Here is a 21,495-nt window from a genome sequence, read left to right on the forward strand (position 1 = left end):
TTTATGGCATTATGCGTCCTAAGCCCAATTAGCTATTTCCAAAAAAAAAAAAATCATTTTTAAGACAGGTGAGAAAACATATATTTATGTGTGTATCCATAGATATTGAGGAACAAAAGTCTGAAAGTACATATTCAAATGCACCTGAGGTCATCAAAAAACGTATCTGCACTGATCCAACTTCTAATAAACAGTTGTAAAATCCCGTGTACTCTTAGTGTTACTCTTTAGTTTAAACACTGTAACTATGTCACCTACAGTTAAAGAGATGGCTGAATGGATGGACTTGTGAGGTATCTTTCTAGTCTTAAAATTATTTGGCAAATTCTGTAATTGAAATTATTATTTTGAGTAAGATCTTGTTTCTTGGTAATCAGTAATGGAATTAGTATCTAAAAGTCAGATGCATATTTTATTTAAAAACTTTTATTCCACTTGCTTTGGAGAGCATACTTAAACAAACCTAATTTGAAACCTTTAAAAAAACAAATGAACCTATTTTGATACTATTCCTTTGTACTCCCTCAATCTGATTCTAGAAATCCTATAAGTGATTTGAATTAAAAACTAAATCATGAATAGTGATAAGTTGTTTTTAAATACTACTTTAAGAAATTAAGAGCAATTAACTATCATTAAGCTAGCAGCACTATACAGATAAAACATACAAAGGGTTGGGAGGCCCTTGGAGCAGGTTCAATGTTCTCTAGGGTAAAAACAGAAGCAATCCTGGGGCACCTGGATGGCACAGTAGGTTAAGCCTCTGCCTTCAGCTCAGATCATGATCTCAGGGTCCTGGGATCAAGTCCTGCATCAGTCTCTCTGCACAGCGGGGAGCCTGCTTCCTCCCCCCCCATCCTTTGCCTGCCTCTCTGCCTACCTGTGATCTCTGTCTGTCAAATAAAGAAAGAAAAATCTTTGTAAAAAATTATGAAAAACAGAAGTAATCCCAATTTTAATTTCTTAGAAAAATCTGCTTGGATACAAAATAACAATTTTCTTCCTCTCAGCAGATAATCTTTTTTAGAACTTGTAAGCAATGGTGTTATATATTTTTCATTCTCCTAAATGATAATTTATCACTGCCACATTCATTTTGCAGTTGGAGATATATATACCTATATATAATTAAAGACACGTAACAAAACAAAATTCCAAATAAAATCATTTGAAAATATATAACCTCTAAATTCTCAAGCCTTTGTTTCGTCTAGATGTTCCCCAAATTTCTGAGGATTTCTTTTGACATTTCTTTCAAGAACTGTCTTTCCAGGGTGCCTGGGTGGCTCAGTGGGTTAAGCCACTGCCTTCGGCTCAGGTCATGATCTCAGGGTCCTGGGATCGAGTCCCGCATCGGGCTCTCTGCTCAGCGGGGAGCCTGCTTCCTCCTCTCTCTCTCTCTGCCTGCCTCTCTGCCTACTTGTGGTCTCTCTCTGTCAAATAAATAAATAAAATCTTTAAAAAAAAAAAAAAAGAACTGTCTTTCCATATTTATACTAAAAAATCCATCTTCTCCAAAACTCCCAAGTTTCTCCTTATTTTTTAATTCTCTCCTTCTAAAGAATATAATAGAACTCAGAAAACTAAGGGTTGAGAAATAACAGTCTACACACCTGTGTTTTTGAAACACTAATGCCTGTTTTACATTTTACAAAACAAGTTATTCTTCGAATTGTATACTTCTTGGTTTTTAATAAGACCATATCTAGCTCCTAGTTCCCGTCTTTAAATCATCTCTGTATTTCAAGCCGTGAGACTCTCCTGCTTTCTTTCAAAACCAACTTATCTTTAAGACTGTATACACACACACACACATACACACACAGTCTTAATATGTGTGTAGTCTTATATACACACACACACACACATAGAGACTATATATATATCTAAATATATGTAAAATATATGTGAAAGAGATCTCTTAGAGATTAATCTTTAAGATACATATCTTTTTGTATATATTTAACAGGCAATTTCTACAGAATTTATCTGAAATTATTAAAATGGGAATAGATATAATGACCCTGTGCCTACCACATTTGGTATACATGTGCCTGAGACATATTATGGCTTTGCATAGAAGAGTCAGATATTAAACAAATAAGTGTTTTCCCAGACTTCATTAATCTCAAATTTTAAGTCTGTTTTTAAAGTTTTATTCATTCTTAATCTTTACACACAACATGCAGCTTGAACTCACAACCCTGAGATCAAGATTCACAAAACCCTCTGAGCCAGTCAGGCACCTTTTAATTTTTAAATTTAAATAATAAAAAAGTTTAATGTCTGAGGAGTTGATTTTGGAGTTATAAATGAATAGTTATCACAATTATTCATAATGGCAATCTGCAAGGTTCTTTAAATGGTCTTTTCTACTATACCATCTTCTGGTCATGTTTTAATAACACAGAGGTCCTTTCAGCTTTTCTGTATGGGCCTGGTATTTCTTTACTGACTACAATTTTCTCTTCTTTTGTTTTCTGAGTACCCTTCCCTCTAAATGTTTAATTTTTTAAAATTTTATTTTTCTAAGCAATCTCCACACAGAGGCTCAAACCCACAATCCTTAGATCAAGAGTCACATGCTCCCTAACTGAGCCAGATAGGCACCCCTAAATGTTTAATTTTTTTTTCTTTAATATAATCCATTGGATCAAATTCTTTTTATCTTCACTGTGATCCCATTCTAAAACATATCCCAGAAAGTCCCTTAGGAAAAAAAAGACAGCTTGCTGAAAAAAATTAAAATTTAAAAATGAACAGCACAACCACAGAATTAATGGAAGATCATATTATGTTTTAGTTTGTTATACATACTTGCTTGCAAAAACCCCAGGACCTCTAGATATAGCCACCAAATAAGGACATTAATTCCTTTCCATTCCACCATGTCTTATTTTTATGATTATTCTTCTTTAATCTATTGTAGCTGGCATAACTACCCTGAAAAAAAGTGTTTTAAGAATATTAACTATCCCATGCCTCAAAGGTAAAGAAGGAAGGAAGGAAAGAAGGAGAGGGGAAGAGAGAGAGGAAGAGTTAGAGGATGAAGAGGAAGAGGAAGATGTGGAAGAGGAAGAAGATGAGGAGGAGAAGAAACAAAGATTTCTTACCATTAGGTTCTACATGAGACAGCAAGTTAAGACTATAATTTGTTGGGGCTATCTTATCAATATTTTGTATAATTTATAGGGCAAGTTTCTCAGTCTCTAGAACTAGCTATAGGATAAGGTAAGGAAGAGAAATTGTAACAGAGCATTACAAGTAAAGGAGTTTACATTAATTTAACCAACTCATCAAAAAACAAAACATGTTTATGGCACACACAGAAGTATTGCATGGAAAAATTAAGCTTCAGTCAAGACCAAAACTATAGGCATGTAAGAGCCTGGTTGAAATTAGGGTTTGAAGTACCCTCAAAAAGAATAAGGAACCTCAGACCCGAGTCCTCATTTTCTTCAAAGTGAATAAAATGAACCAGCAAGCTTTTCATGAGTATCTGTTGAGTGCTTAATAGTATGAGGAACACGTAAGAGTCATAATACATTGTCCCTAACTTCTGGGAGTCCTCGAAAGGAAGCCACTCTTGGTTCATGGGAAGTGAGAATGGTCTGTTCAAATAAGTTATATAAGAAATCATAAAATGTCAGAGTTAGAGGGAACCTCTTAAATAATTTAGTAAAAATTCATAGATTAGGAAACTGGGGCACAAAAGTGACTTGTCTTATTGAGGTAACCAAGATTGCTAGTGACAAAGCAAGTGCTATAACTTCAGTTAAGACAGAGATTGCCCAACAGTGTATGTGACAAAGGAATGACTGTTACATCCTATTATCTCCCTGTCGCAGCATGTAGTAGCATAAAGACAGAGGAAAACTTTCTACATAGCATCTGTCTAGGTATGTAAGAAGCTCCACTTTAATAGGATACTATTTTGTGAAGAATTAACTTTACCCTATAGTTTAGTTTTTGCCCCTGGCTACTGAAAGGTAATCTCTAAGACCTTAGAAACTCCTGCCTGATAGGAGTATTTCTGACAGGGGACTTTGATCACTGGACAGTCCAACAATGTGATTTATGAAGGGGACTTTGCAATGTCATATCAGTTCCAACCTCTGGTGGAACTGGAGACTAAAGATTAGCTGCATGGACAGTATGTGACCGAGCCCTAATAAAAACCTAATAAAAACACCAATGGCTTGGGTGAGCTTCCTTACTGTTAATACTCTGCATATTATCACACATGGATGTGCTGAGTGTAAGGCATCCTGAGGACAACAAAAGCTTCACCTTTGGGACCTTCCCAGACCTTGCTCTATGTTTCTTTCCCTTTGGCTGGTTCTGATTAGTGTCCTTTTGCTATAATAAAGCTAAAATTAAATATAATGTTTCCTGTGTACCGTGAATTATTCTAGCAAATCTAAGTGGGGAGTGGGAAACCCTAAGTTTGAAGCCAACTGTTCAAAAATGAGAGTGGTAAAAAAAAAAAAAAAAAAAAAAAGAGAGTGGTCAGAAGACCCCTGAACTTGTGGCTGGTTAGTATCTGAAATGAGGGAACACTGTGCCCTTAGCTTTGAGTATGGCAATGTATTTTACTGGATACATATTTTAAAATTTATTAAAAAAAAAATACAAAGGAATAAAAAAATTTAAAAATTAAAGATTAATCTGTTTTGATAAATTGGCCAGTCTCTAATTTTTGCCTCTTCCATCTCTCTACTTGTTTTCATGTGCTCTTTTCTACTCCTATCAACATTTTACGGTAAATTTTAGGCTTTAGGTACTTTACACATTAGTTTATTCCTGCTCTGCTGTTCTCTGTCTGTGATCCACACCTATATACGCTACTCTTCTGCATATGCGTTCTATCTAATTTGTTAAAAAATTTGTCCTTTTCTGCGAGTCTCAATTTCTGTAAGTTTGGTCCTATTTGTTCTACATTCTAATTCTTCAATCAGTTTTTTATCCTTGTTTTTAAGCTCTTTTTCCTCATCATTTTGAAAACAATACAGGGTGAGGTCCTACAATACAGACTCTTTTGTTGTAAATTTAACAAACAATGCCTCTGTGAAAAGGTAACTAACAAACATAAAACCCCTGACATAAATAAGTTTCCCTTTGATAAACTAAATATTAGGCTAGGATAATCCAAATCCTCAGAAAAAACAAATATTAGGAAATAAATGTTTCATTTATTAACAATTATTTACTAATGCTTCAAACTTTTTAAAAAATAGAGAACTGTCATTTATTTCTAGCATTAGTATAGTTTTCAGCTACAGAAATTCAAGAAAGAATGTTAAATGATTTATATAAACCACACATAAAGAAGAAATTTAATCTGTTTGATTCAGGAAAATTTCAGAACAAAACTGAATTTCTCAGAGAGTAAATAATTAAATGACAAAAAGGCTTAAATAATACCTGATGAAATAATTCCATGTCAATTTCAGCTTCTGACTTCCAAGAGTTTTCATCTGATTGAAATAAAAGCAGTAATTTATTAAAATTTTTAAACTTTTTTTATTTTGTAGCTATTATTATATCTTTAAAACAAAGCAGAACGTGCAACAATCTTCATACCAGCGTTATGCCTACTTACCAGAAACATTTTCTTGGAAAATAACTTTAGTTCCTTTCAGAAAGTTCTTGCCAATTAAAAATACTTCTTCCTCTCCTTTCACTGAACAGCTATGCAAGCTTTTCTTTAAGATTTCTGGCACTCCTGCTGGCTGAGCTGTGGGTACACATAAGCATTCCATAAAAAGAACCACCAACACTTATTTCTTTTCTAAAATCAGTTCCTGAAATTGTCTTTGTTGACCCTTGAATTTAACTTCCTTTACTCTGCAACTTAACTTTCACTCTAACAGAAAAAAAAACAGGAAAATCCATACTAATTTTTAATAACTCTGGTAAGACTTTGTAGGGATGGACTAATGCCTAAGATGAGGTTTTATATGTCATCTTTGTTTTATCGTTATGTGAATAACAAACAAGTTTTAAGATGTGCACTAGTCTTAATATTTTTAAATTTTTTTGTCTCAATATTTTTTAAAAATTCTATTTAAAACAAGCTTTTCCCACAATCCTAACCTCAAAAATGTCAGCTATGTTTTTGCCATTACAAGACTTCTGAGGCAGTATCTGCCTCTAGGTGGTACTGAGGGCTTCTTTAAGGATCTACACCCAGGATTCAGGCCCCACACCAAAAGAACACCTAGAAACTGACTGAATCCAATTCAGAATAGTTTTTTCTACCAGAGGATCTCCCTGAACTAGGATAATCTGAGGTTAAAAAATAAAACAATTGAAAAACTAGTGCATAAAGACTAAGTAACCACTATTAAAATAAACAAAAGAATTGTAAAGTACTGAGGGCACAGATCTAATGAATAAATTACAATTAGCCTACCAACTTTCTCATGCCAGGATTTCCTTAAGAAAATTTAATAGGTATTAATTAGCGTAACAGTTTCCTAAGTTAAGTAAATCTAGGAAAATACTGGGTTAAAGCAAAGCTAAATGAACAAAAGGATTTCTCCAAGTATTTAATATTCTGATAAACACTATAAATATCCAATAACGAACATAGTATATAGGTTCCCCAATATATTTGACTCCAAAAACATTCTTCCTTTCAAGTGCCTGGGTGAGCATCTGCCTTCAGGTCAGGTTGTGATCCCAAGGTCCTGGGATCAAGTCCCACATTGGGCTCCCTGTTCTATGGTGAGTCTGCTTCTCATCCTGCCCCTCTGCTCGTTCTCTTAATCCCTCTCTCTCTCTCAAATAAACAAAATCTTAAAAAAAAAAAAAAAATTCTTCCTTATTGACACTTAAGGACTAGTTTTCTACCAAAATACTCTGAAATGCTGGCATATGCAAATAAATACCTTTTAAGTATCCAAAAAAACTGTTCCCCAGGAGGTTAAGCTCTTTCACATAGATTATTACACTATCTGTTGTTTTAGTAAACCCTCACAACATAAGCACTGCAAAGGTAAACTAAATTTGGCCTTGTATAACTCACCATCTTCTAAATTAATTAGAGTCCACTGCACTACACTTTAGGAAAAGTTTAACTTTTTTCTCTTAGACACTTACATATTTTAATAGTTAATTTTATCCTTTTAATAATATCATATGGGAAATTTTTATTGTCAAACTATTCACTGCCCCTCTTTCTCTTGGTCCTTCCTTGTGGAAAGGCTATAATTCTTGTGCCACTCAGGTCAGGACTGGCCATGTGACTTGTTTGTATAATGAAATGTGAACTGAAATAATATGCCAGTTCCAAGGAAGAGCTTTTATAACCTTACATGGTTCCATTTTTTCCTTTTTCCCCTCTACTACGAAAATGTCAGAGAGAGGGAGGGAGGGAGGAGCAGAGGGAGAGGGAGAAAAATGTAGATAAGGGCAGCTTCTTCAGCCTGGATCCTGCAGTGAAGAGAATGGCCCTGCTTCCAAACCATAGCCAGTATTATCATAAAGTGAGAGAGAAACAGAACTGTTGTTGAGTGCCACTGAGTTTTTTGTTGTTGATGTTACTGCAGCATCATTTAGCCTCATATACTGGTACAAACAAGTAAGTATCCTGTGCTTATTAAATATTTAGATGGCAAATGATACTTTCAGCAATGTCTAAGAGTTTAAAAGAAATTGTGAATGTATATCCATATATACTGGTTAGAAACTGTTACTGGTCAAATACCGGCAATTATATGCCCTCTGTAAATGAAGAATTAACTGAATTTATTTACAGCTTTTTAGAGTAAGAGTGGAACTCAAGAGTTGTTTTTATTTTTTTTTATTTTTAAAGATTTTTTATTTATTTATTTGAGAGAGAGAGACAGTGAGAGAGAGCATGAGCGAGGAGAAGGTCAGAGAGCGAAGCAGACTCCCCATGGAGCTGGGAGCCTGATGTGGGACTCGATCCCGGGACTCCAGGATCACGCCCTGAGCCGAAGGCAGTCGTCCAACCAACTGAGCCACCCAGGCGTCCCTCAAGAGTTGTTTTTAAAGGACATTCAAGAAAAACATAGTAAATTTTTTTGGAAAGATTTTTTTAAAGTAATCTCTACCTTCAACATGGGGCTTGAATTCACAACCCCAAGATCAAGAGTTGCCATGTTCCACTCACTGAGCCAGCCAGGTACCCCAGTAAATATTATTTTGATTAGAAAACAATAAGAGATGAAAATTATATGGCTATATTGTATTAACGAAATGAATGGAAAGTATACAACCTTTCCCCCCATTTTCAAGTACTATGTGGAAATTCCACTCCACTGATGCTTATCAAAGCTTTTATTTTTTCCTATCTCATTTTTTCCTATCTCATTTTTTCCTTTTATGTATTATAGGCATATGATGGCCAAATGAGGCTCCTTGGAGGATACATGATGTATATATCTTCTATATATTTGTATTTACATTACACAAAGAACTAGTCTGTCATCTGTCACTGTTCAAGATAATTTAACTTTCAACCTCTGACCTTAGAAGGTCTTTTCTACTAAAAAGTTTAATGGTTACCTAACAGCCCCATACTAAACAGAACCAAACATACTAAACAGAACTAAACTACCATACTAAACAGAACCAAAGTCAGTGTTATTTAAGCATTAACTATTTTATTTTATCTTTAAGTAATTACTAAGCCAGCTCTTGAAAGTGATCGTACTGCTTAAAAAACTGTAACACAAAAAAATCAGCCAATTAAAAAAATAAAAATAGCAGCCAATTCTCTGGTACTATAAAAACAATGTGCTTCTAGATGCTTTTCAAATAATAGCCTCAAAAATAAAGCTGAAAAAAATTAATGAATATATGAATATATGTAGGAAAAATAAAAGCAAATATTTCAACATGCCAAAAGAATTAGTAAATCTTTTTAATAATATCTCTGAAGAGAAGGAAAGTTTACTCAAGGATATTATCCTTTTCCTAAAGTTGTGGGATACAGAGAAATAAGGGAAGTAGAAACTTATGAAATTCAGTCAGATTTAATTCAATATATATTATTGTGAAGAAAGCCTAATTAATTTTGTTAGATCTTAAAAATTAGCATAGGAGGGAAGATACTAAAAAAGTATGGAAATTGATATTCTTTTTTTTTTTTAAAGATTTTATTTATTTATTTGACAGACAGAGATTACAAATAGGCAGAGAGGCAGGCAGAGAGAGAGAGAGAGAGGAGGAAGCAGGCTCCCTGCTGAGCAGAGAGCCCGATGCGGGGCCCGATCCCAGGACCCTGGGATCATGACCTGAGCTGAAGGCAGAAGCTTTAACCCACTGAGCCACCCAGGCGCCCCGGAAATTGATATTCTTAATTTGATATAGTATCACCACATAATGCACACAATATAAAAAAAAAATGTATACTTGTATTGTCTAGAGAAATAGAAATAGGTCAAGAAAATAAAAGGGGATAATTCTTCTATCCCCTTAAAAACAAACAAACAAAAAAAACAGGTAGTGGATCTAATGGTCATTGTGTGCTCGCTTCGGCAGCACATATACTAAAATTGGATCTAATGGTCATTGTTAAACCAGCAAGTAAAAGCAGACCTTCTTTTTCAATGTCACAAAGCACAACATGAATTCTGGCAATAGGCCTTCTTTCCACGGAGTGTCTCTAGCTGGAAGATCAAATGTCTGCTTCCTCTCCTCCCTTCCACCTCTATCACCTTTTGGCCCCTATTCCTCTTCTACCTCCCTCTCATCTTCCTGTTTCCCTCTACCTCCCATTCCAATTCTAACCCTTCTTACTAACCTATTTCCTTTTCACCTCTCTTTCTATTCCATTTGCTTAAACCTATCAAAAAGGTTATATTCATGGAAATAAACATAAACCAGGAACCCATAATGGAAATTCTTTTGTAAAATTTTTTAAATAAAAGGATTCTGGGGGACCTTTCGCTGTGTATTATTTTTATGTTTACTTTTTCTCTTCCCTCATATGCCCCCCTCTAAAGTCTAAGTGTAGGCCTCAGGCTTCCTAAAGTGGACAGGTTAAAATATTAAATTCTTTAGCTCAACACACAAGTTCCTATAAAACAAATCTTGCCTAGCTCTACTACCTTCAAATCTTGCCACTTCTTCATAATACACACACACACACACACACACACACATTTAGAGAGGGAGAGACAAAGGGAATAGCAGATGGGGAGGGAAAGAGGGACAGAGGGAGGGAGGAGCAGAGGGAGAGGGAGAAGCAGAATTCCTGCTAAGCAGGGAGCCCAGGACCTGAGCCGAAGGCAGCCGCTCAACCAACTAAGTCACCCAGGGCCCCTATTGGAAATGTCCAGAGTAGGCAAATCCAGCAGAATCCAGTAGAAAGTAGAATAGTGGTTTCCAGGGTCTGGGATAACAGGGGAATGAAGAGTGACTGCTAAGAGGTACAGGATTTCTTTTTTTGGTGACAGTAAAAATGTTCTAAAATTAGATAATGGTCACAGTCATACAACTTTGTGAATATGATAAAACTGTATATGTTAAAAGGCTCAACTGCATGGTATGCAAATTATATCTCAGTAAACTATTATAAAAGAAAAAAGAGGGGCGCCTGGGTGGCTCAGTGGGTTAAAGCCTCTGCCTTCGGCTCAGGTCATGATCCCGGGGTCCTGTGACCTCTGTCTGGCAAATAAATAAATAAAATCTTTAAAAAAAAAAGAAAAGAAAAGAAAAAAGAAAACTATTATGGGAAAGCATGAACCTAACTATATGCGAATTTAAGATACTAAATGCCTATATACTGAACCTTAATTATAAGCTATACAACTTAAAATGTATATCCACTATTATGTTAAAGTTGATAAAAATTAATTCTTTCCTATATATATATTTTTAAAAGATTTTATTTATTTAGTTGACAGACAGAGGTCACAAGTAGGCAGAGAGGCAGGCAGAGAGAGAGAGAGGAGGAAGCAGGCTCTCTGAAGGGTAGAGAGCCCGATGTGGGGCTCGATCCCAGAACCCTGGGATCATGACCTGAGCCGAAGGCAGAGGCTTTAACCCAACAAGCCACCCAGGCGCCCCTCTTTCCTATATTTTATGGGAGCTATCAGCTCAAAACAATGAACAACAAAAAAATCAGATTTTCTCTTATTTACCATTTCCTACTCTCAACAGTTTTATCCCTATTCTATTACATAAAAAATGAAAAGAATCATTTCTATTTTATTAATAACAGAGTTGTTTTCAAGATCAAATAGGATAATGTAGTACTCTTATTTTAGGAAACTCCATTAGATTAATACTCACTAGAGAGGAAAAATGACTTAACTACAGTGGATTTGGAACCAGGGCTTAGGCATGATTAGCCCAGTCTTCTTTCCTCCCTCTTCTGCAACTGCCTACATGCACAAAGCATACATTTTATTTAAACTTTTTAAAAAATATTTTATTTACTTATTTGACAGAAAGAGAGAGAGAGTACAAGCAAAGGGAGTGGCAGGGATAAGGAGAGGCAGGCTCTTGCTGAGAGCCTTGTCTTGGGGCTCCATCCCAGGACCCTATGATCATGACCTGAGCAGCTGCTCAACCAAATGAGCCACCCAGGTGACCCAAAGCAGACATTTTAGATGGTTTGTACCAGTTGGTAAGAGGCCTACAACTATAGAAGGCTAAGAAGCCTACAACTGCTCTGACTGGATTGATAGATATACCCTACTCTGGGATGAAAAAGTCCTCTTCCTAACAGTTTTATCAGTAGTGAAATTGGCATTATCATCTCAATTTCTCAACTCCCAAGTGTCTAACTCCAATTATAAGGTAAACATTTATTAATTTCCTAAGACCTCAGCATATATGAAAGTGCTTTAAAAACCACAGAGTAGGGGCGCCTCATTGCTCATAGGGTTAAGCCTCTGCCTTTGGATCAGGTCATGATCTCAGCGTCCTGGGATGGAGCCCCACACTGGGCTCTCTGCTCAGCAGGGAGCCTGCTCCACAACCCCCCCCCACCCCGCCCCCGTCTCTCTGACTACTTGTGATCTCTGTCTGTCAAATAAATAAAATAAAATCTTTAAAATATATATATAGGGCGCCTGGGTGGCTCAGTGGGTTAAGCCACTGCCTTTGGCTCGGGTCATGATCTCGGGGTCCTGGGATCGAGTCCCGCATCGGGCTCTCTGCTCAGCAGGGAGCCTGCTTCCTCCTCCTTCTCTCTCTGCCTGCCTCTCTGCCTACTTGTGATCTCTCTCTGTCAAATAAATAAATAAAATCTTTTAAAAAAATTAAAAAATTAAAAAAATTTTATATATATATATATATATATATATATATATATGCCACAGAGTATAAGAGAGAGAGAAAATAAAACTGTGAAAAGTAATATTGACATTAACACTGTAGATTCATCTGTGTTGTCACGAATGGCAAGACCACATCCTTTTTGGTACTCCTTTCTTTCAAAGAAAGTATTGTTCATGTTATTGAATCCAGTTTCTCTAAGCAGATGAAGAGTGACAAATAGTCAACTAGAGGAATAAAAATAAATATTCTACACCTCCATAATAAATGACTTCTACAAAAAGAAATGGAAGGGACAATTTAGGTATTCAAGGAAAATCCCCCAATATGAACTGAGATCTATATTAATTCATAAAAAATCTAAACTACACCAATAAATCTCCTAGGTAGGGGACATGGTTCATTAACATAATCTCTTTCTTTAACCATAGTCTTAACCATAACCCAGAGGCTATGGTTAGGATGAAATGAATTGTTTAAACTTGGTTTCAGCATTGCCATTCTAAGTGATTATAATGACAAAAGAGCATAGTGGTTAAAAGCAGAGGCTTTGAATCCTAGTCTTACTATTTGCTAGCTGTATGACCTTGAAGGAGTTATTTAACCTCTATAAGTCTCAGTTTCATCAACTATAGAATGGAATCCATACAAGGTAAGCCAAGTTGAGCAAAGTAAGAATCTTATTTCCCACTTCCCAACACTGTAATTTAATGCCATAATTTGTAATCAGAACTCCCACTACTGTATATTCATTCACAAAGTTCTGCTTACCTTAGTGTTTCTTATGTTCTAATAGAAAATAGACTTAGGATCACAGCAATTTACCACACAATAAAGATACACAAAAAAAATCCTTTGGATTTATAATTTACTTCAAGTAAACCATTCAGAGTACATTTTCTTAAGCATGGAGCCCAACAACGGGGCTTGAACTCATGACCGTGAGGATCAAGACCTGAGCTGTTATCAAGAATTGGAAGCTTAACCAACTGTGCCACCCAGGTGCCCCTAAAGTACTTTAAAAAAAAAAAAAAAAATTCTAAGCGGGCTCCATATCCAGTGTGGGGGGCTTGAATTCATGACCCCGAGATCAAGAGTGACACTCTCCAGCAAATGAGCCAGCCAGGCGTCCCCTCAAATTACTTTTAAAATTAGTATGGGATAATAGGGAACTATAAAATACTATACACCTTTAGAATTTTATTTGATATTATCCACATTTTAGTCTAGAAAATTTAACTACAGCTTTTTAAAATGTTTCAAGTTTTGCAAGATCACAAGCTAGAACATATGATACATCTGAAATTTAGAGATGTCTGCAAATTAACAGAAAACAAAAAAAAATTTCAATACATATTTTCTTACTTACTACATAAAATCGGAGAAGAGGGTGTTTGCAGTGTCAAAGTGGAGCCATCTTTCCTCGTGATATTAACTCTAAAAACCAATCTGGCACGAGTGCTTTTTTTCTTGGAACCAGCAATTCCTATTCTGGCTTCAACATCAGCATTCCTCAATTTCAATATCCCTACGCAGTCCACCCTAACACACAAAGAAAAAGACATTAACTGATATTTTCTGTTTTATAAACAGTACAATACTCTTAACCAAATATGCCTCTTTTTTGGCGGGGGAGGAGCAGGGAGGGGAGAGAGGGGAGGAGAGCGAGAGCGAGAGCAAGAGTGAGAGAATGAATCTTTTTTTTTTTTTTTTTGGAGAATGAATCTTCTTAAGCAGGTTTCACGCATAGTGTGGAGCCTGACACAGGGGCTCAGCCATAAAACCCTAAGATCAGGACCTGAGCTGAAATCAAGAGTCGGATGCTTTACTAACTGAGCCACCCATGTGCCCCAAATAAGTTTCTTTAAAAAAAATTTTTTTTAATTTAATTATTAATTTTTTGAAAATGTAATACAATCATAAATTTCCAAATTTAAAAAGCATGGAAGGATGAATTCTGAATATTCATAATTCTTGCTGAATTTTCATTCATAATAATAGTGGAAAAATAGTAAAGCAAAATCACTATTTCAAAATCTGAACATAAGGGTTTATAAGAGATACTTTGACCATTTAAAATTTTTAATTTATTTTTTCTATTTTTTTTTAAGATTGTATTTATTTATTGGAGATAGAATAAGCAGGGGAGAGGCAGAAAGAGAGGGAGAGTCACAATCCCCATTGAGCAGGGGCTCAATCCCAGGACCCTGGGATCATGCCCTGAGCTGAAGGCAGACACTTAACTGGCTGAACCACCCAGGTGCCCCTTAATTTATTTTTTTTAAAGCATGCTCTATACCCAGTGTGGGGCTCAAATTCGCAATGCTGACATTAAGAGCCAGTCTGGCACCCGGACTGCCATTCAAAAAAAAATAAGTGCATCCTCTATTTTTGCAAATTCATATATTAAAATAAAAGGAATGAATTTTACTAAAAAAACAAAAACCAAAAAACAAAACACACACAAACACAAAACTAGCAATTGTCTCCAAAAGAAGAGAACACTATATAGCCATTAAAATATATGCTATTAAAAAAATATGCTATAAGATAATATTTACTATATGGAATATGCTGATGGTAAGTGAAAGCAAGGTTACAAAACAATGGGTACAGTATTATTTCAATGTTACCAGAAAAAAAGAATGGAAAGATACATATCAAAATAGTGGTTACTGGGCACTTGGGTGGCTCAGTTCGTTAAGCGGCTGCCTTTGGCTCAGGTCATGATCCCAGGACCCTAGGATAGAGCCCTATATTCGGCTCTCTGCTCAGAGGGAAGCCTGTTTCTCCCTCTCCCTCTGCCCCTCCTCCAGCTTGTGTTCCCTCTCTTGTTGGCTTACTCTGTCTCTCAAAAAAAAAAAAAAAAAGTAGTTATTTCTGGGAAGTTGGCTTTTGAGAGGTATGTTTTTAGTTTTTTCTTATTCATTTTTCTTTATTATTTTTTATTGTTCTGTATTTGACTTATAGTGAATAAGCACTATTTTTATAACCAGTAACTTCCTTCCTTTCTTCCACTACATATGTTTATTTTTACAATTTTCAAAAGTTAAAAAATAAGTCTTTACTAAATATTTTTCAAAATTTTCCTTTCCAATTAACCTCTTACTAACCTATTCAAAATGGCTTTCAAAAGGAAACTCAGAATTAAATACAGAAATGTCATTGGCTATCTAATACAAATAATTACAATATAAGTGTACCCCTTTTCAATATATCTGCTGCTGTTATGGTTCAACTTTAGAATTAAAAGACCTTAGCAAAAGGCTTAAGGGAAAAATTTTTTAAATTTAAATCATTAACACTTTTAATATTTTTTTCGGCAATGAAAATCCATAAGATGAAAAAACATACTCTTTTTTAATATAAGAAAATAAACACAGAAGGTGAAATAAACACAATATGCTTTTTCACATCAAGATGGGTCAAGGTACCACAAATGGTCTATCAAAGTTTCTAATGCAAACACTAAGAAAGCAGAATTTAGGGGGGGAGAAAAGGCAGAATTTAGGAGAGCAAATCAAATTGTCTGTAATTTTTATTTTTTAACGTTACTTTTATTAATTCCAAAAAGTAAGTCCATATTATTTTTTAAAAAGTCAGCATTCCACCTGGCTTTTATTTCCTTGCCTTTCATCATGGGAATTCCACGGCAAAGGGCAAAAGAGTCCATTTTAACCTATTACCATTCTGCAATAATCTATTTCTGTATTTGTAAATGTTTAAAACATTTTAATAAAATATTCAAAGTCTTATTTTTTTTTACACTAAAAACTAAAATTTTTTTGAGCCCCCTGCAAAAGTGTAATGTATACTGAAACATTTTTTTATAGTAAGTACTTACGCCAGTGTCATGTTGTTGCTTGGATCAAGACCAACTTCTATAACAGTAGTGCCTTCAATGTCCACTTCTTTACAGGGAGTTGTATTTCGCCCAGTAACCCTGCAGGCCTGATAAAATCCATGTGGTTTCACTCGACCAGAGTCATTACCCACAAACACTTGCAACACTACGGGCTCATTATGGCCTTCCAGCTGGAGTGAGATAACATGGAACATAAATTAGCCTTTCAAATAATCTAACTGTCCAATCAAACACTTAAGACCAAGTCCTATAACTGGATAACAATAAGGAAATAATTTAAATCCTCAAGAAAAACAAAAGTACATTTTCATAAAAAGGAGAGTTGGCTAAGTTTCTGTAGGAAATCGTAAGTTTTAATTCTGAAATAATCATACTTTGAGGAAAATTTATATGTTTAATAATAAATTACCATTTATAATTAATTTGTACAACTAGATGCAAATGAATACAGTCCTTTAGGTATTTATAAATTTATGGACTGCCAAAGCATGTGGGTTATTTAAAATTCACCACCATCACTAATGGAAAATTCACTAAATTGTTTTACTGGCATCATTAATATTACCATCAAATGAATATACATACTGAATTTTTTAAGTCTTTTAATAGTAAATAGGAAAGTGTCTGAAGTGCTCCTATATAAATAAAAGGGAAATGGGGCTCATCTGCATAGATTAGCAACACACACACCCCATCATGAAATCATGGGCCAAAACATTATAGTTTGGGGGTGCCTGCGTGGCTCAGTAGGTTAAGCCTTCAGCTCAGGTCATGATCTCAGGGTCCTGGGATCAAGCCTCACATGGGGCTCTCTGCTCAGTGGGGACCCTGCTTCTAGCCCCTGCCCCTCTGCCTGCCCCTCTGCCTACTTGTGATCTCTCTGTCAAATAAATAAATAAAATCTTAAAAAAAATTATGGTTTGAAAACTGTTAGTTTAGACCAGGATCTATGGGTCCTTTCAGGTCTCTAACAAGCCTTCATAAATTATAATTTGTATGGTGAAGAATAAATAAATATTTAAAACATCATTTGGGGAAAAATGTTTCCAATGCAGATTTTTGTTCATGTTTATATAGTTAAACACTGGAAGAGCTAATACAGAATGCATAAAGTCACAAAATAACCTGTATACCAAAAGGCTTTAAAAAATTCATACATCTTTTCTAACCCAGTATGGCTCTATCTCTGTGAAAAGATATCAAAATGACGGAAATAAGCAGATAAATAATCTACTCAAACCACTAACAGTACCTAGAACAGTGTCTGGCACATAAAGGGGTGCATATTTGTTGAATGAAAGAATAAATAAACTTTTGAGGTCGGGCAATTCACTCCCTATCACAGACAATCTAATAATACTTCTTTTTTTTTTTTAAAGATTTTATTTATTTATTTGACAGAGAGAGAGATCACAAGTAGGCAGAGAGGCAGGCAGAGAGAGAGGAGGAAGCAGGCTCCCCACTGAGCAGAGAGCCCGATGTGGGGCTCGATCCCAGAACCCTGGGATCATGACCTGAGCCAAAAGCAGAGGCTTTAACCCACTGAGCCACCCAGGCGCCCTCTAATAATACTTCTGACCAGAGAGTACTTAAAGCATAAAGTCAGAGCAATTGGGTTAAAAATACTCACCAAACTATCAACACTTCTCGTTAAGACAAATATTTACAGAAAGCATAACTGAAATTTCTTATTCACCTATTATTTGTCCTGACTATGAGGGACTAAGTATGGGTTGGTGTGAAGAGTAGCAGAGGGATAAAGAATGATGTTGTTGAATATTAACCAACCTTATAAATGGCCACGGACAGGTTTCCTGACCCCAAGATTCTACCATATTTTATTAAAATTTAAAATGAAAGGCAGTCCAACTGAATACTGTTCAACTAACATTTTCACAAACTGCATTTAACATGAATTTACTATGCCAAAATTCCTCCCTGTTTAATGTTTTATAAGAAACAGAAACACTTATTAAATATTCCCCACCCAACTACTTTTTGGTTTGTCTTCAAAGAGAAATATTCTAACAAAGTTTCCCAGGTGCTGAAATTTAAGCTTCTTTTTTTCTTTCAGTCTAAATTCTGAAAAGATGAAGATCCAGTTGATATCCTATTTTTTTTTAAAGATTTTATTTATTTATTCATGACAGACACAGAGAGAGAGAGGCAGAGGAGAAGCAGTCTCCCTACTGAGCAGGGAGCCCAATGTGGGACTCAACTGCAGAACCCTAGGATCATGACCTGAGCCGAAGGCAGATGCTTAACCATCAGAGCCACCCATGCACCAATGATATCCTAATCCTTTCTTTAAAACATAGATTTTAGGGGCACCTGGGTGGCTCAGTGGATTAAGCCACTGCCTTCGGCTCGGGTCGTGATCTCAGTGTCCTGGGATCAAGTCCCGCATCGGGCTCTCTGCTCAGCAGGGAGTCTGCTTCCTCCTCTCTCTCTCTGCCTGCCTCTCTGCCTATTTGTGATCTCTCTCTGTCGAATAAATAATAAAATCTTTAAAAAAAAAAAAACAAAAAAACATAGATTTTATTTATTTATTTGACAGAGTAAGAGAGTACAAGCAGGCAGAGAAGCAGAGGGAGAGGGAGAAGTAGGCTCCCCACTGAGCAGAGAGCCTGATGTGGGGCTCGATCCCAGGGCCCTGGGATCATGATCTGAGCTGAAGGCAGATCATGCTTAACCAACTGAGCCACCCAGGTGCCCCAATATCCTAACTCTTAAACGAAGACTTAAATTATTTTCTTTCTTTCTTTTTTTTTTTAAATATTTGTTTTGTTTTGTTTTGTTTTAAGATTTTTTATTTGTTTTTTATTTGACAGACAGAGAGGCAGGCAGAGAGAGAGAGAGAGAGGGAAGCAGGCTCCCTGCTGAGCAGAGAGCCCGATGCTGGACTCGATCCCAGTACCCTGAGATCATGACCTGAGCCGAAGGCAGCGGCTTAACCCACTGAGCCACCCAGGCACCCTGACTTAAATTATTTTCAACCAATTCTTTTCTGAGATTAACAGTCCTGATTTCTTTAGCCATCTCAAAACCTTATTTTCCAAGCTCATAATAATTTCTACAATATTTCTTTGAATCCACTTTAAAATATCTTCTTAAATATTAAGTTTGGGAAGAAGTGAATACAGGTGCTACCAATGTCAAATGTAAGGAGAACTTAATTCATGATTTTCCAATATTTATCAGAATACATTCTTACTTCCTCTTGGATCTAAGCTAAAATTCAAATGAAATAAAAATAACAATATTGGGCTTACAATCTAGTTAGACTTTTGTTTTAATTTCCATTATATATATCTAATAATTCTACTATTCTATTGTAGGCAGCTTTTGCTGGTTAAAAACAAAACTGGAGAAATTCTTTGTATACTGAAAAATAAAATAAGTACCTTTACTGTAGGAAAGCCTTGCTGTGTTCTGTCCTTTACTGAGCCACGGCTACCCTCAGTCAGGTACCGAGCTCGGTGCTGGGTCTCAGGCTGTACAACTATCTTCAGCTCCTTTCCTTCACTTTTAACAGGATACTGTCCACACAACATAGGGCTCTTCTTTACTCCACTTGCTTTTTGGTTTTCCAGTGTTCTGAGAAGTCAAAGCACAACATGGAAAAAGTATCAAAATGAGTTTTTTCTACAAAAGTCATCTAAGATAAAGGAAGAAACAGAATAGGCAGTGACATTAAAAGCAATTAATTATCTTACTGACAATACAGCCTAAAGGAAGATACATTCCATAAGCAAAGTATCTCTTAAAAGTTTTAAATAAAATTTAACTATACAAGGCCAAAATAAAAAATGCATATGTGTGATGGGAAGGAAGACTGAATGTAATAAGCCAGGACTAACAGGTAAGAGAATAGCTGATGTCATTATAACCTTTCACATGGCACTTCAATCAAAACAAATTTTAAAGCTACAAGATTAACTATCATTATTTTCTAATCAGACTTGCAAGGCAAAAGATATGTGGGGGTAAAAAAAAAAAAAAAGATATGTGGGGGTAGCAAAAAGAAATAAACAGAAGGCCTTAATAAAACAAAACTACATGTAGCATACATATTCTTTTGGAGCTCTTTCTCAGTAATTTTTCTGAAAAAATTATAAAATATCAGTAACCCAATTTGTATTGGGAAACTAGATTTACTCTAAACTATCTTTCTTAGAAGTGTAATTTTTCAGAGTATTTATATTTGTGATTAAATAATTAAAGACCTTAGCATATAAAATCTTTATAACTGGGCTTTACAGATAGGAAATCTATTCTTTAAAACTGTATTTCTTTAAAACTGTATTTAAAACTGTATTTCAGGCATTTGCTAGTGGAACGTATGTTCAAAGAAAAATATTTCAAACAGTGGTTAGGGCTTTAGGTCAATACATTTAATCTGAAGCACTGCAAATATGACAAATACAAAACAATACTATTAGTTCTAAAATAGACTTAAAATTATCCATGTACATTTTTTTTAAAGATGTTATTCATTTACTTGAGAGAGAGTGAGTAAGAGAGAGAGAGAGAGAGAGCATAAGCAGGGGGAGGGGCAGAGGGAGAGAGAGAAGCAGACTCCTGGCTGAGCAGGGAGCGGGGAACCCGAGATGGGGCTCAAACCCAGGACCCTGGGATCATGACCTGAGCCAAAAGCAGACAGTTAACTGACTGAACCACCCAGGCACCCCTATCCAAGGGTATTTTAAAATAGAGTCAGGGGGGCTCCTGGGTGGTTCAGTCAGTTAAGGTTGGACTTGGTTTGGGCTCAGGTCTCAGGTTCCTGAGATCAACTCTGTATCGGGCTCTGTGCTCAGCAGGTAGTCTGTTTCAGATTCTCTCCCTCTTCTCTGCACCCCCCCCCAAATGAATAGATAAATCTTTAAAATAAAATAAAATAAAATGTCATGGCCTATAACACTTTCTGTATGACTCACATTGAAAATACAGGAGCCAAGAGATGACTATGGACAAAAATATCCAAAAACAAATAGGTCCCAGGAGGAACATTATGAATCAAACAAAGAAGAGCAATGGTGGCTAAGAAGCCTTAAAAATGGCCCTAATGTTTAACCCTTCATCTCTAACCAAGTTGTTGCCTCTATTATCAATAACTAAAGGAGGAAATACCATATTCTCAATGGAACTAGGGACTGGGGTGAAACTCATGGCTAGGAAAGGGAAAGAAGAATGGAGAAAAGAAGGAATGCAAAGGAATGCACTAACACTGACAAGGTAAGTAGGAGAGTTCTGAGGGCTAGTACTGTGCTCCACCATCTTCATATTCCCTGAACCTTGCACAATTCCTAAAACCAAAGGTGCCAAGAAAATAGTCGTTATTGAAAGCAAATAGGAAAAAACAAGGAACAAAG

At 35.8% G+C, this 21,495-nt stretch overlaps 1 protein-coding gene across 4 annotated transcripts in view; it reads right to left on the minus strand.

The window, feature by feature from the left end:
* Positions 1–21,495, minus strand: part of NFAT5 (nuclear factor of activated T cells 5) — a 115,252-nt gene that overhangs the window by 25,796 nt on the left and 67,961 nt on the right. For all 4 annotated transcript variants that reach the window (XM_044255824.1, XM_044255823.1, XM_044255826.1 and 1 more), the window contains 5 exons: positions 19,528–19,720; positions 16,103–16,293; positions 13,628–13,800; positions 5,603–5,737; positions 5,425–5,477 (listed from right to left, as the gene is read on the minus strand). In XM_044255824.1, the coding sequence (XP_044111759.1) occupies positions 5,425–5,477; positions 5,603–5,737; positions 13,628–13,800; positions 16,103–16,293; positions 19,528–19,720 (745 nt within the window). The remainder of the gene's footprint in view (positions 1–5,424; positions 5,478–5,602; positions 5,738–13,627; positions 13,801–16,102; positions 16,294–19,527; positions 19,721–21,495) is intronic.

Source organism: Neovison vison, chromosome 7 (genome assembly GCF_020171115.1).
Source record: "Neovison vison isolate M4711 chromosome 7, ASM_NN_V1, whole genome shotgun sequence".
In the NCBI taxonomy this organism is placed as follows: Eukaryota; Metazoa; Chordata; class Mammalia; order Carnivora; family Mustelidae; genus Neogale; species Neogale vison.